The following is a 15,374-nucleotide window of genomic DNA, read 5'->3' on the forward strand; positions in this document are numbered from 1 at the left end:
TAGCTGTCGTAGCTGCGCTGCATGTCCGCGCCGGGCCCCGGCCCGGGGCCAGGGGGCGCCGGCTGCCGCAGAAGCGGCTGCTGCTCCGCCAGGCGGTAGCTGATAGGCGCGGCCGGCGGCAGAGACACTGCGTGCGCGGAGTTGGGGGACGTGATCTCAAAAGTCGGCACCTGTGTGGCCAGCGAGTAGTGGAAGTCCACCGGAGAAAGGCGCGCGGGCGTGGTCAGTGCCGACACGTACCTGCGGGGAGAGGCAGAGGCGTGTGTGTGTGTGTGTGTGTGGGGGGGGGGGGGGGGTTACTGGTTGCGGTGGAAGGGGTGGACTCTGACAGAAAGCACTGGTAATGCCTGGGTTCCCGACCACCCAAATGATAGTGACAGTCCTCAGTGACCGTAAGCAATTTTCTTAACCTTCTCCAGGCTCAATTTCTTTATGCGTTAAGAGGGGATAACCACAGTGCGCATTCCAGGCTGTTGTTGGGATGATTCCATAAATCTATCACATGGGATGTGACTCTGCCTGCCTGATGCTCCTCCATGAATGGTCCTTTGGTGTGAGGGACGCGCACAGTCACCAATATTCTTGAATTGTTACTTTGGGTCAGGCTGGGACATTTTAAATGCACCATTTCATCTAATACAGTAATTCTATAAGACCCTTAAGTTAGTTCCATACCACACATGAGAAAACTGAGACTCAGAACATTGAAGTGACTTGCTCAAGGTTCACACAAATGTAAGTGGTAGGGTTGGGGTGTGAACTGATGCCAGGAAGAAACCAGGACTTACACTTCTCTGCTCTCCAGACTCCTCATTACCCTTTTTCTGAATCCTCTGACTTCCCTCTCCCACATGGACATCCAATTAACCTCCATACCCCATCTCCTGGAACACACCCTTTGCCCTGCTCTACTGCATTCTGGGCCTAGTTGTTAACTCCGGTTATTCCCCCACTCCAGGGTCTCTTCTCCACTGTATGCAGTTTCCAGAGCAATCTTTTAAAGTCAGTTGGCCCTTCCTGCTTACCCGTCCAGGGCCCACATCCTAAGCACACCCCAGGACTGTAGCCATCTATTTGGCCCCAGTCTACCTGTTCAGGCCCAGCTCCTTTCTCCCTACATCTCACCCTGCTCTGGGCATCTCACTCACTAGCTATGTTTGTAAGTGCCTCTGCTAGTACAGTTCAGGGTGCTCCCTTGCCTGGAAAGTTCTTCCTGTATCTCTGCCTCCCAACCATTAAGAAGTCCTATTGCTATTGGTAACAATAGCTACACCTAGTGTACCTATGTAGGAGGCAAAGAGCTTTGTGCAGGTGATCTCTGATGGCCTCACAAGAACCATGCATGATAGGTATTGTTTTTCATGATTCACAGCTGAGGAAACAAGGCACAGGGGTGATCAGTCTGCTCCAAATCACACAGGTGGTGGAGTTGGTCTTTGAAAGGTTGGGTTTGGAAAACCTGGCTGCTTCCTAGAGCCTGCAGCTAGTCTGGGTCTTTCTGTCCTGGTGGGATGGCCTGTGCTCAGTACATTCCATAGCTGTGAGCTTCAGTAGTTTATGTTCATGACTAGGAGCCTCTTGGGAGCAAAAACCAGGTGGACCATCTCTGGATCCCCAGGCAGGCCTCCTCGTTGAGGGCTGGCATGGAGTAGGTGAAGTTAGAGCTGGAGAACATTTCCTCTCCCTCCAATACAGCCTGGAGTTCCCAGTACTGTGCACCTTCCTCTCCTTTCTTCCCAAAGACCCCGCTTGCTAAGGGCCACTGGAGGGCTGAGCAAGGTAGAGGGCTGGCCTCCTATGACTCCTGGCTTGGAGTCAAGGAAGAAGGGGAGTTTCCTGGTGCTCACCGCATCCATTGCTCGGAAGCGCAATGGTGTCTTGATCCCCAGGCCTTTTTGCTGATACTGCCAGGCCCTGCAGTCCTTCCTGGCTCATGCCCTGCCTGCACTGGTTATTCTCTTTATAGACAGCCTCCCCGCTACCCTTCAGTCTGCTCGATCTTGGTGTCTTTCTGTTCCCATTGGGACATGGAGCCTCTGGGTGACACCAGGGTTGGGCTACCATATGTTCTGGCTTGTCCAGAACAGCCCGTTTGTTCTTGATGTTCTAGTGCAACTATAACATCCCCTTCTGCTTTGCAAAGAGTCCTAGTAGGACAATTAAATTAGATGGTCACTCCACACCGGGCTCCACTGGCTCAGACTCAGTCCCAGTCTGTCATTAACATGCTGATGACCCTGAGCTGATCATTCCACCTTTCAGGGACCTTGCTTGCCCATCTGAAAAACAGATGAGAGAATCTTTGGAATGTCTCTGAGGTGCTCTAAGAGTCAGCCCCGGGTCAATGGTGCCAGTTCTCTGGCCAAGGTGGGGCACAGGTCACGAGATAGGAACTGACCTCTCACTGTGTGGGGAGTCGCGCAGGGAGTCTATGGAGTCGTGGTAAGGTGGCACAGCAGCCCTGCGCCGCTCCTCCAGGCTGTAGGCTGCTGCCCGCCGTGCCCGGGCCTCCACACATGCTGGGCTGTTGCACTTGCTGGTGCCCACTGATGACAGCATGATGCCCGACTGGGAGTCAGAGGTCAGGCTTTCGGAACGTTCCAGGCTCCACGTGTGGCTCTCATGCCTGGAGAAGCCAGGTGAAGGCGAGGTGAGGGATCAGGAAGGGGCAGAACAGCCTATCAGGTGGGGTCCCAGGTCCATCCCCTCCCTGGTCCTCTGTCTCATTTCAGGCGCCCTCAGCTCACTGCCCTTCTCCACTCTGAGCCGACATGTAGTATGATGTAGGGAAAAGGAGGGCTAGGGTCCTGTGGATGGGTGAGCCCCAACATGTCTAAGCCTTTTCCTCCGTGCAACCAACCTCCCCCTAGCCTCAGCCCAGGGCCTCGTGTCTGGGACCCTTCCACTCCCATGTTCCTTAGCCACTTATGTCAGGAGAACAGCCCCAGTGGCCAGTACATGGGGGCCTGGCCTAGTCCATGCTGTTCCCCCGGGGAAGAAGGAGCATGTTGTGATCTGTACAAACCTTTGTGCTTGGGTGGACAAAGAAAAGGAAATGAAGGTAGACTAGGTTCATAAGGGCAGGCTCAGGGGAGGGCATCTAATAGGTCTGGGTGCTTGCAAGAGGAGGAATTTTATGCCAGATAATGTGGTGCTAATTAGGTCCAACCCAAACTACGTGTTAGGTGAGAGCAAAGTGATTCGTTGTTCCTCTGGGGTTGGTTTGGACTGGAAAAGGAAATCTGGTCCTCTGAGGATGGATGAATGTTTGGTGGTGGGCTCTGGTCTGAAGTCCTCCACCTTTATCCTCTCAGAGGGACCCTCAGTCCAGGGCCTAGCCTGCCCCGGGGGTGGGGGTGGGGGTTCTTTGTGTCTCTGGGCAGATGTGTGCATGCTTTCTGTGGGTGTACATACAGGAGTCTGCAAATCTCTATGGGCCCGGGAGATGCTCACCTGTGGCTGGAGGTGGGCGTGGCTGTGGAACAGTGGTGAGAAGGAGAACAGGAGTGGCTCCCAGAGAAGGTAGTCTCCGTTTCCCTCCGGATGACATGGTCTGTGGCTGGCACATTCTTAGAGATATACTGCAACAGACATAGTTGGGTGGGAGTTAGTGACGAGAGACTGAGTCAGCCCTCCTTCCGGGTGGGGATGGGGAAGTGAAGCACGAAGCTTCAGTTTGGGGGGTGGTCCACTGGATAAGTGACATGATGTTAGGGCAGCGGTGGCCCAAGCAAACCCACTGCTTAAGGAAGTGGGCAAAGCGAGGCCAGTCAGTCTGGTAAGGCTAGGCTAGGCTAGCGGGCAAGGCTGAGCATGGGATGGGCTGGCTGCTGCCCTGGCCCTTCCTTGCAGGGCACGTGACAAAGGCAGGCTGTACAGTGAGAGGTAACACCACTCACATCTGCCATCTGGATCTCCTCAGGGTCCAGCCGGGGGTGGCTGGGCCCGTTGGCCAAGCTCCGATTCTGGTGGGCTGGGCACATGTTCTGCCGGAGGTGATTGTGCATCTGCTTCCGCTGTTTTCTGCACAGGAGAAGGGTGTGTTAGCTGGGCATGCTCCCCATACAATGTATGAAACTCCCCCTCCGGGGAACTATTCTCTCTCTGCCCTAGATGTGGGGAGCAGTCTCCTGCTACCCCTCTTCCCTGTGCTTAGGCTGCTCTCAGCCAGGACCCCGCTGATCTGCCTCCTCCCATCACCACCAGCTTGAATTCAGCAGGACCTGAGCATAGCGGTCCTGAGTCTTGGCTCTGCTGAGAGAGTAGAACTCTACCACATCCTTGCTGTGTAATCCTGGGCCAGTTACTTAAACTCTCCATGTTTCTCTTCTTTCCTCATCATAAAGTGAGGTGAGCATTTACCCATTCAAAGTCCCCTGAGAATTAAGAGCAGATAAAATATTCTGGCACCAGTCCACTTACCCACCCATTCATTCATTTATTCATTTGCCCTTTCTTGGCTTTTTGCTATGTGCCAGATGCTGTTTTGGAACAGTGAAAGGGACAGACACAATCCCTACCCTCATGGGGCTGGCAGGCCAGTAGGGGAGGCAGATAATAAACACGTAAACAAGATGCTTTCAGTAAAGTGCAATGAGAAAAATGAAACATGGTGCTATGGTCAGGGGCCTGAGGGAGTACTCTACATTGGCCATATTAAGTGCCCAGCACATTTGTTCTGTAATCAGCAAGTCTAATCATGTCACTCCCATTTAAAACCCTTCACTGGGGGCACCTGGGTGGCTCAGTCATTTAAGCATCTGACTTTGGCTCAGGTCATGATCTCATGGTTCATGAGTTTGAATCCCGCATTGGGCTCTCTCCTGTCAGCACAAAGCCTGTTTCAGATCCTCTGTCCCTTTCTCTCTCTGCCCCCACTCCCTATCCCACCCCTGCTCATGCTCTCTCTCTTTCTCTGTCAAAAATAAGCATTAAAAAATGAGAACAAAAACAACAAAACCCTTTACTGGCTCTCCCTCACTGCCCTAGCTTGTTGAATCCTTGGAGGGCTTATTTCTTACCCTCCCCCGTGCTGCCCTCTCTACCCTTTGGGCCTCTGCACGTACTGTTCTATCCTGTTCGAGTACACTCTGCCCCTTCTTCACCTGCTAACTCCTGCTCTTCTTTTAGGCTCAGCCTAAATGCTTCCTCAGGGAAACCTTTCTTGCCCTCCAGCCACAGTTAGGCATGGCTGAAATGTATCTTATCACACTGGGCATCTTGCTTAGAGCCTAGCCATGTGCCTGGTGCAGGGCCTTGTACCTAGCAGGAAGTGAGGAGTTTCTTGAAATGAATGAGGTTAGAATAGGGACTGGCTTGCTTTTCTGCTGGTTCTTGACCTCATTTTTCCTACTTGGGCCTACTTTCCTCTGGGCTCCCTGTGCCCCAAATCCCAAGGCCAACAGGGCCTTAGACCCCATAGATAGGTGCTGCAGGAGTCAAGACCTAGGGACTCAGTACCCTAATTGGTGGCTATGCCCAGACCTTGCTTTCTGGATAAGAATGGATGAGACAAACCTATCATTTTCTCTGTACTCCATCACTCTACAACCTTCATTGGCTCCCTATCATTTACAGAATAAACCCAGGCTTTCTAGCTTGGGATGCAAGGCCCTATGGTACTTTCTAGGTTCCAGCTATCTTTTTAGACTCATGCCTTTTTCTTGACTCCAGACTTACTCCACCTAGTCTGGGCTGCTCATGCTGTAGGAACATAGCCGACCCTTTTCCACAGTTGTCTGTCAGCTTGCACTCTTCTATAGGAACTGCCAGCACCCCTTCTACACCTTTCTTCCCCTTGCTCCAAAGTTCTGCCCCATCTTTCCTCTACCCAGAAGGGACCCAGCCCCATCTTCTCTTTGCTCTGGCCTAGCCCACTCCCAGGTGAGACGAGGCTGTCCCTCCTGAGGTCTCTTTTCCCACTGGGAATGTAGCCTTCCTTTCTGTGCTTCCCCATTCCCAACACTGCTCCAGCGCTGGCCTGCTTGACAGGGCAGATGCCCCTCAGTGTCCTGTGAGGCACATACTACGATCATTCCCGCGTTACAGATGAGGACTCAGAGAGCCCCGTCAGTTTACTCAAGGTCATGGAAAATGGGACAGCTGATTTCAAACCCAGATCTGTCTTGTTCCAACACTTGTGCTCACAACAATTTTTGTTCAGTCCTCTGGGGCCTGTCTCCTCTACCCTCTGCTCCTGCTTCTTGGCCCAGCCAAGTTGGGGAGGCCCACCCCAGCTGCAGAAGCCCCTGAAGGGGCTGTTGGGGCATAAAGGGGTGGCCAGGCCAGATGTGGGGAGGGTGTGTGTGTGTGTGTGTGTGTGGGAAGAGAGAATGGCTCCACAAAAGCAGTCCCGGAGGCCCATCCCTAGTTGGCCGACTGCAGGCCTGAGTGTCTGACACTCACTTGGTCTTGCAGTAGGCAACCACGCAGACAATGCCCACAACCAGCAGAGCCACACAGATACCGGTGATAGTCAGGACCCTCTTCTGGTACAGCTCCTCGGCTTCTGCAGAGGCAGGAAAAGAGGATGTAAGGGGGCAGGGCAGGAGGCAGATCCATGGGGAAAGTGATGCAAAGAACCCCCCCCCCTCTGCCCCCCCCCCCCCCCGAGCTTTGGGCTCCCGCCAGCCCAGGTCCTCCTGGCTCTTTTGTGTCTCCTCTTTCCCCAGCTAGTCCCTACCTTCTGGATTGCTTTCTGTTGCCCCGACATCCTCCCGCCCATGATTGGGTCACAAGTAAATATCCCTGAATTCACGTTCCCAAACCCTACACCCTGCCCAGAGCACATGAATGAAAAATGCAGGGGGTAAGGGTGGGTGGGATGGAGGTGAAATTCCAAAGGCCACAGGGGAGGGCAACCCAGCTTGGCCAGCAACCTTGCCCAGCTCCACTATGGCCTGGTGGCTTCAAAGAGCCTGTGTGGGCTGGGGAAAGCTGTTCTTCATGGCAGTGAACATGTAGACCCTGGGCAAAGGCCTGGCTTGCCATTTCTGCTTTGTTAAGAAAGGCAAGGAAATCAGACAGGATATCAGACCCAGAGGAGGGATGCCAGGAGTAGGGACAGAGCAGGCCAGGCCCATGGAGGAGGGCATAGAGAGAAAGGCCTTGATTTGTTCCCGCAGCCTGTGCAGTATGGGGCCCCGGCCCATTGCAGTTTTTTCCTTTGCTTTCGAGAAGCCCATGAATGGCAGCATGTCCTGGGTGCCTAGGACAGTTCTTGTGCTCAAGGAGCAGCCTCCGCCCTTTCTGAGGAGCTGAGCTAGGCTAGGTCTCAAAAAGGAGCCAGCCATCCCTTCCACCTCCCTCTTCTTGGTGGGGCAACTCTTGCCCATCTAGAGCAGAGAAAACCAGGAGGAAGAAAAGGAAAAAGGTGACAGCAGCAGTCTAGACATCCCCTGCCCTCACCTGCACCTGCCAGCTGGCCCTTCCGCATGGTCCCCTCCCCCAGCACAGGGATAGGTGGGGGCTAGACCCAGCACCATGGTAGAGCCCTGAGAAATGTCCCTAAGTCTCGACTTGAAGCACCTCCTGTGTACACCAACCAGCAAAACTGGAAGTAAAACCCTCTAGACACATATACCTTTAGGGCTCTGCCTATCTGTACACAGACCCCTTCACACTAAGATACACTCATACATGTCTAGAGAAGTGTACACGCACACACACACACTCATGCAGTCTTAGCCCTCCACCCTGGCCCCTATCTCAGGGCTCTGCAGCCCACATCCTGCCTCTGGTTTTCATCCCTCCCCACTCCGAGTCCTCTCCAGTGGGGCATCTGTCTCTGTCACTCCTCCAAGACCACTCTGGTCATGGTCACTACCACCGACTGCTAAGTCCTGTGGTCATTTGCTTCACTCTTGGCTGACTCCCCCCTGTTGGGCCCACTCCCTCTGGATGGCTCTTCTCTCCTGGGTGTCGCCCTCCTTCACCAGCTGACCTGTTCATTTGCCACTTCCTACTCTTGTATGCGGGCTGCAAGGCAGAAGGGCCCAGAGCTCTCAGGCTTCTTTCCTTCCTCCACCTGCCCTCTCTCCCCTCATGATCTAACCCAGCGCAGACTTTAAATACCATCTGTATGTACGTGACTCTCAAGTTTGTATCTCCTGCCCTGACTTCTGCCTGAGCTCTAGACTCTTCTACCCAAGGGCCATGACCAAACAGAAGTGCTCATCCCCTGGCTTCTTTCCAAACCTGCTCCTGGCCCTTCCCACGTCAGTGGTCACAGCCCCTTCCCTATTGCTCAGGCGCTGACCTTGGGATCACTGCTGACGACCCTTTCTCCCTACCCGCTCTGATACCCAGTTCTTCAGCAAGGCTTCTCATCTGCCTCCTGAGTAGCTTCTGTATTTGGCCACTTCTGCCGCTTCTGGCTCAGTCCAGGATGCTGTCATCTCTCACCTGGACAGTGGTCACCTTCTGACAGGCTAGTTCCTGCTTCTGCTGCTCCTCAGCCTGTCTCCCAGCCCAGTCTGTTCTCTGCCCGCAAGCCTGCAGATCACCTACTCCTCTGCTTCAAACTCACAATGGCTTCCTCCTGCAATTCGAATACAACCCAGAGACCACCTTGGCCTACGAGGCCTGGGTTACCATCTCAGCCCTCTTTTTGCATCTCATCGGTGGTCCAGTCCCCATGTCTCCTGTGCCCAGAGTTGCGGCATCCCTTCTGTCCACTGAACAAGGGAAGCCCGCTCCAATCACACCATCCCTCACTTGCCTCAGACAGTCTCCTCTAGTCGTTTGCAGGGCTGGCTGCTTTTTATCTGGTTTTAGTGCAGATGCTACCTCATCGCATAAGCCTCTCCTGGCCACGTAGCTAAAGTAACTCCGTCCCCAGGTTGGCACCCTCCCATTACCTTCTTTTATTTTCAGTGTAGCACTTACCACCACCTGCTATCTCTCCTGTTTGTTGTCTCATCCTGTGAATCTGAGCGCCAGGAAGGCAGGGACTCTGTGTGCCAGATCGCCAGAGTCTGGCAGATTCTGGGGTTCAGTAGCTGCTTGTTGAGTTGGTCCACGAATGGACATACAGACCGCCATTACAGACGCACGCATTTATTTGCGCAAGCGCACACTCACCTCCGCAGCCTCCCAGTTCCAACTGCACAAGCTCAGCACTTAACACAAAGATGCCCTGTTGTGTGCCTCTGTGCACTTAAATCCTGCACTGAGAGTCCTACCAAGGCGTGTGACATCCCTTCCCTTCCTCCCCACAACACACACGCCCCTGCAGGTTCACCTCGTGCACTGTGCCACCTTCACACACAGACCACACAAACACACCCCTCTCCTCCCGCCCCCACCGGCAGCACACCGACACACTCTTCCACAGACTTTTAGCTCTATCTTCCGAGGAGAGCTGATAGGGGCTGGGTGGTGAGGGAAGTAGGGTCTCTCCAGATCTGCCTCGAGTATAGCCTTTTCAGAACTGCAGGCTCCACGCGGCTTCTGAGGTCTGACCCCACCGAAGCCTTGACGCCTCTGAGCCCCTGCATCTCTCCATGTGAGGCCTGGGTGGAGCCTCCCGGCTCAGAGAGAGGACAGAACGACCCCTCCAAGTCCCTTTCTGCCCATTGTGTCTCCCAGGGGCCACAGGGAAGAAGTGGGAGGGAGGTAAGGTTCTGAGCTGGGGGGCAGGAGAGTGAGCACCGGAGGCCAGCTCACCCGGCTCACCCTCCTCCCTTACTTGTCTTGCCCACAGGCGAACACGCATGCCATTGTGGAGACATAATGGAGGGAGTGACAGCTCAAGCAGATTGCAAAGCCTGGCAGACAGACACAGGGCAGGGGGCAGAGACAAATGGGCATTATTAGCTGCCAGCATGGCACAGAATGAAAAGCAATGGAAATGGAAGTGGGAAAAGGAAGGAGAATTAGAGTCAAATTAAAGAGGATGCCTCTCTGCACAACTCTCCAAGCCAGGATTTTGTGGCTTCCAGACACCAGCTCTCCAGGGGTCTGTCTCTTGTCTGGCCAACCCATTGGGGGTGCGTTAGCCCCTCTCCCTGTGAAGCCTCAGGCAAGGGGGTGCCACTGTACATTGGGGGCATCATCTGGACCCCGGGGGTGCTCTGCTATTCCAAGCTTCTCTTGTCTCCCCCCAGATCAATGTAGTTTATGATAGGACATCTTGGGAGGGCCAGGGGAGATTTTTGGAATCATCCCTTTTCCGTTTTTTGGAAAGGAAACCAAACGTCCAGCACGCATGGTATCCTAGGCTGTGGAGAGGGGTGGTGTGGATAGCGCTGACTGACACATAGAGCTCCGTACCCTTTAGTTCAAATCCAAGATGCTCTGGCAGTGCAGAAGAGAAGCAGGGTCAGAGACGGGAGGGGATGGAGGGAGAGATACAGAGAGAGATGGGGGAGCAGGGAGGGCAGGAGAGAGAGAGAGACAGAGAGAGAGAGAGAGAGAGAAACGTTGGTCAGGACTCTTCAGACACCAGCGGCCAGCCTGTGAGGTGAAAGCAGGTTAGTGGTGTCCCCTCCCAGCCTCCTGAACCCTGCCCTGGCACCCGGTCCCCAAGAGCCCTGAGGAGGGGTAGAGAGGAGAGTTAGGATCAGCAGGCAGGGCAGGTTCTTTAGAGATGAGCCATGGGGTTAGTACCTGGTGGGGAAGCAGAGGCGCAAGTCAGTTGGCAGATGTCCCCAGAGAGGAAAGGTGAGTGGGGGTGGGGGTCTGAGGAGTCCCTGTTTCTCCCCTCCCCCCATCTCTAATGCCAGGCCTTCCACACTCCCACGCCCCTCCTGGAAACTCCTTGCTCAGCCCTCGGCTCATTCAGGGGGCCTTTTTTCTGTTCAGAGAACGAGGGCAAAGTGTGCCCAGACTGGTCCTTGTCTCTGTCCTGCCTCCAAAGTCCCATATCCTGGGAGCCTGGGCATGGAAACTCCTGAGTTTGTGGGGAGAGGAGGAGGCTCTAGGCAGCAGTTCACTTTTCCACCTGACACCTCCAACACCCTAGATGCCTACAGGGCCTAGGCCTTGAGGTCTGGGCCTGATTTCACCACTTAGGAAAGCAAACTGCAATTCCTAGGAAGAGACAGGTGGATTCACCTGTGGAAGACGTGTGTCAGATGGTGAGCCAGTTGCACTCCGAGTCGATCATGTTGTAAATGTGCGCTTTCAGAGCCCACGAGGTGGGCACCAATGCCATCGAGGGGTTAGATCAATGGGCCCTGCCCAAGGGTCAGCCCTGCGCCAGACATGCTGTATCTCCAAGTGCACCAGGCCTATCTACCTCTCAGTGTCTTCTCTGTTCAAATTGGAGCTCTGGGAACTCTGCCACCTGGCCGTACTTTGGAATCACCGAGACTGAAGGGGTTAGGCTCTGGGTGGGAGCCCAGAAATCTCAATACTGTTTCTGAAGACCTCATCTACCATTCTAATGTCCCCTGCACCTATCTGCAGGCTCTGAGTTTCAGTGTTGTGCCTAACTTGGTGTGTGCATGTGGGCAAGTCTAGTCTCTGTTTCCTCATCTGTCAAAAAAGTGCTATACACATTGAGAGGAAGACGTGAGAGGCCTGGACAGTGGAAGGCTCAGAGTGTGTGTGAAGGGGCCTAGTCTATGGCCTCCCCACGTGGGCAGTCAGTACCACGAGATCCAGGGAGTCGGTGAACTTGTGTTCTGATGCTCTCATCTCCTGTAAGCGAAGGAGAGCATGGGGCCCACCAGCTGGAAGTCCTTTGCTGTTCCTGCTGATTGAGTCTCTGGGCCTGACTGGTGAATCATGAGGACAGTGATCACCTGGAGTAGCGAGCTAGGGCCCAAAGCCTTTGAAGAGTTTTCTTCTGCTTCCCTGCTCTGGGAAGCAAGTAATAGCAGCAGCAGGTTCTGGGCCTCCTACCCAACCTCCTCTTTGAGTCAAAGGCCTGTATGGTTTTGTGTGGGCCAGTGGTGGGTGATGGGAGTGGTGATGTCCCTGCCAGGAAGGCAGCCCTGCTCTCCTCTCACTGGGGATGGATTCTGAGGGGCCGGTAGCTATGTCTGCTCCTGTCAAAGATGCCCCCCACTCATCATCTTCATAGGCGGCCTCTCAGCCCAGACAGAGCGGCACCATGGAGTCACAGAGAGGTCCTACTGGACAGACATTTGCATACTGACCAGTAACCATGGCAACCAGATGCTGGACTCCCAGCAGGGCCAGGTTTACCAGATGATACACATAGTCTCCATCCTGGACACGTCCTATGATACATAGTTACAGGGGCATGGCCAGAGAGGCCAGCATGCAGGCCCCTGATAAGAGCACATGCTCATGTGTGCACGTGAGTGCAGGCATGTGCTCGTGTGTCTGAGCACATGTCCGTATATGCTTTCGTGTGTGTAGGCACATGTGTGTGTGCTTTCACTTGTGGGGGAGTATACTGATGTGCAGGTTTTGACTCTTGGGAAACGGAGGGGCTGTCAGGGGAAGAAGGAGTGCTACTGTGGCCATAGGCTCTCTTTCCATGGACTCTGCAAAAGTTAATCTGGTCTGAGGCTGTCTGGGCAGAGGGGGAAAGTCCCCTTTGCTCAGGACTGGCTGGGAGTCAGCCTCCAGGGTGCTGGTGGGGGCCGTCCTGCCCCCACCCCATACCAGCTGTAGCCGGGAGAGGAGCTCAGCTGCCCTCCATCAACACGGCAGGCCCTCTGCTCAGCCCTTTGTGGGCATCGCTGCACTTCCTTCCTCAATGGCAACCCTCGAGGTGCAAACGTTACTATCCCCATTTTAGAGATGAGAGAACACACTCAGGTTAAATGAGGGCCCAGAACTAGTAAGCTCAGCAGCTGGCATTTTTATTCAGATCTATCTGAATCCAAAGCCCAAATACTTAAAGGTAGCATTTTCTACCACCTGTTCAATAATTTCTGATGTAACAGTGCACTGGGCAAAGTGCTTGAAGACTGTAAGTCCTTTACGGAAAGGTAACAGCAATGATCCTGATGACACTTGGCAGAGAGACCTGTGGCAGCACTTCTAGACTTGTTCTGGGGTCCTGAGGAACTGTGGACCCATCAAGTAGCTCTGAGCTGAAAGCTGAAGCGGCCCAGCTGGCAGAGAAGCTTGGCCAATGGCTGAGTTTTGGAGGCTCTGCTCGTCTGATTCGGGGATGGTTGGGACTCCTTGTCCAGAACAGTCCTATAAGGCAGGGAGACTCCAGGCCTAAGGGTTAAAAGGAATAGGCTCTTCATGGCCTCTTTCCCCTGGTCCTTAGCCTTGCCTGGCTGCTCTGTTCCCTCCTGAGGCCCTTCCTGACCTATGGTCTTCCATAGGTGGGGCTGGATCTGACTCTGCAATTCTTCCTGGAGCTTGGGCTCTGGAGAATTCTGGACCACATGCCCTGCCCAGAGCTCTCCTCTTATCCCCACAGCCTTCTTCCCTGGCCTTTAGCTGGAGGGGCCTGAGGAGAGTGCTACCTCCCACACACTGTGAAGACAGTCGATCTTCTGCGCCGACCAGCCTCCACTGCCCTGGGGCCCCTACTTTCCTCTTTAAGTCATGGCTTCCAGGCTCTAGCAGGGAGAAGGAGGTGATGATTTCTAGGCTTTTGTGCTGTGGTCTAAGGAGTGGGTAGATTCGTTTCTCCACCCTGAGACCCAAACTCACAAACTACTTTTCTCCAAAGGGCTACCTAAAGGACCCCCTGGGTCCTGCTCTTGGCCTCTCCTGGAACTCTACCTCTTGGTGCTCAGGGACCATCACTTTAGTTCCTAATTCTTCATGGGACCCAGCTGTCCTCCTGAGAGAGGAGGAGGTCTGGTGGGCTGAGCAGGGGCCTAGTATGTTCTGGAGGCTGGGGGGACAGTGTCCTGCCTTGCAGGCCAACAGACTGGTGGGCTCCAGATGGAGTCCATGGCCGGCCTGGGGCATTTTGCTCTTCTCCGCCTCCACCTGGTGACACTTGAAGAAATTGTTCCCAGCCTCGAATAAAACACTCTACAATTAGGGTCTCATCTTTCTGCTGCAAGGCTCGCATTTTTTTCTTTTTTTCAGCTAACTAGGCAGACCAGAAGCTCCAACCTCACAAGTGGAAGAAAGGAAGGGAATGGAGTCCTGGGTGGGGACTCAGACCAGAGAGGGCCTGGAATTATCCCTTGAATTATCATTTGAATCCTCATTTCCTCTATGTTTTAGCAGGCAGCAAACCCCCATCCCACCCCATCCTTGAGCCACATAAATATCTCTGACCTCTAGCCTCCATGGAAACCAGTGCCCTGGGGCTTCTTCTCCCTCAGCACCCCCTTCCCCATTCTCCCCCATCGCCCCAAATCAAAGCAAACAAACTCTGGCCAGACCCAAAGACAGGCTGAGAACTTGTCTCTCAAACACACCGGCACACAGGTGCACATACTCATTGCCTCGCCCTGTCAGCACCTGGCGTCCTCAGACAGGCTTTAAAAAGCAGCGAGGGCCCTGCTAACGCTTCTTCGCTGCTGGCCAGGCTGCCCACCTCAGAAGTGGTTCTAGAGGCCTGAGCACAGCCCCTTGCTGCTTGCAAAGAGAGTTCGGGGCCGTTACTGCGTGCAGCCAAAAGTTGGGTTGGGTGCGGTGGGGGGTAGCAGGGGGTACATCTGTCTTCTCCAAAAAGGCTTCTAGTGAGCACTGACGACTAAGAGGAGCCTAGGACACTACCACTCTCCCCTCTCCCCCGAGGCTCCCTCTAGTCAGGCTAAGCAAGGCCCCGTCCCTCCCGCACAGGGAGACTGTCAGTCACCAGGGAGGAAAAGAAATAGAAGAAAGAGACATACTGGAGAAGTTGACCATTGCGAACTGCTGACACCTGTCCCCGGTGTATCCCACAGGACACCTACCAAAAGAAAGAAAACCAGAAAGAGAGAGCCAGGATAGCAAGACATAGGCATTGCAACACCCCGGCACGGGCTCCTGCCGATGCCAGCTGGGTTCCTTGCCACCGTTACCGCTTGTACTGGCCTTGCCACACTGCCCCTTACCTGCAGCCCTGAACTTTAAACCCAAGGATTAGGCCAAAAAATGAAAAACAAAGCAAAACAAAACAAAAGAACAAACCAAAATACAAAAAAGAGAAACGAAACAAAACAGCCAAAGATCAAAACAACCAACACCCCTGGCCCTATGCCCTACATTGGGGGGACTGCACCCAGAAGCTTTCTAAGGAGCAGGGACTTGTGTTTGTATCTTCAAACATACTTTGCTTAGGATCTGGCATGTACAATCGCAAAGGCAGTTTCTCCAAACATCTCTGTCCGAAGAATCCGTTTGGACATCTGGAGAAGGAAAAGGGGAAAAATCACAGAACAAACTGGCATCATCCGCGAGGCTCAGGTTAGAAATCAAAGTGCACAGTGATGAATGAGAAAACCAAGTCGGGCGCTAGGGCACACTCAGCTGCAGGGGCCGGAGTCGGGGCT

General features: G+C 54.0%; 1 protein-coding gene across 1 annotated transcript in view; it reads right to left on the reverse strand.

Moving 5' to 3' along the window:
• NRG2 (neuregulin 2) overlaps nucleotides 1-15,374 on the reverse strand; it is a 178,756-nt gene that overhangs the window by 680 nt on the left and 162,702 nt on the right. Inside the window, exons 5-11 of the mRNA XM_029941179.1 lie at nucleotides 14,733-14,791; nucleotides 10,273-10,296; nucleotides 6,406-6,508; nucleotides 3,900-4,023; nucleotides 3,454-3,581; nucleotides 2,399-2,626; nucleotides 5-240 (exon numbers count right to left, since the gene is read on the reverse strand). Coding sequence (XP_029797039.1) covers nucleotides 5-240; nucleotides 2,399-2,626; nucleotides 3,454-3,581; nucleotides 3,900-4,023; nucleotides 6,406-6,508; nucleotides 10,273-10,296; nucleotides 14,733-14,791 — 902 coding nt within the window. The remainder of the gene's footprint in view (nucleotides 1-4; nucleotides 241-2,398; nucleotides 2,627-3,453; nucleotides 3,582-3,899; nucleotides 4,024-6,405; nucleotides 6,509-10,272; nucleotides 10,297-14,732; nucleotides 14,792-15,374) is intronic.

The sequence above is a fragment of the Suricata suricatta genome, chromosome 6 (genome assembly GCF_006229205.1).
Source record: "Suricata suricatta isolate VVHF042 chromosome 6, meerkat_22Aug2017_6uvM2_HiC, whole genome shotgun sequence".
Lineage (NCBI taxonomy): Eukaryota > Metazoa > Chordata > Mammalia > Carnivora > Herpestidae > Suricata > Suricata suricatta.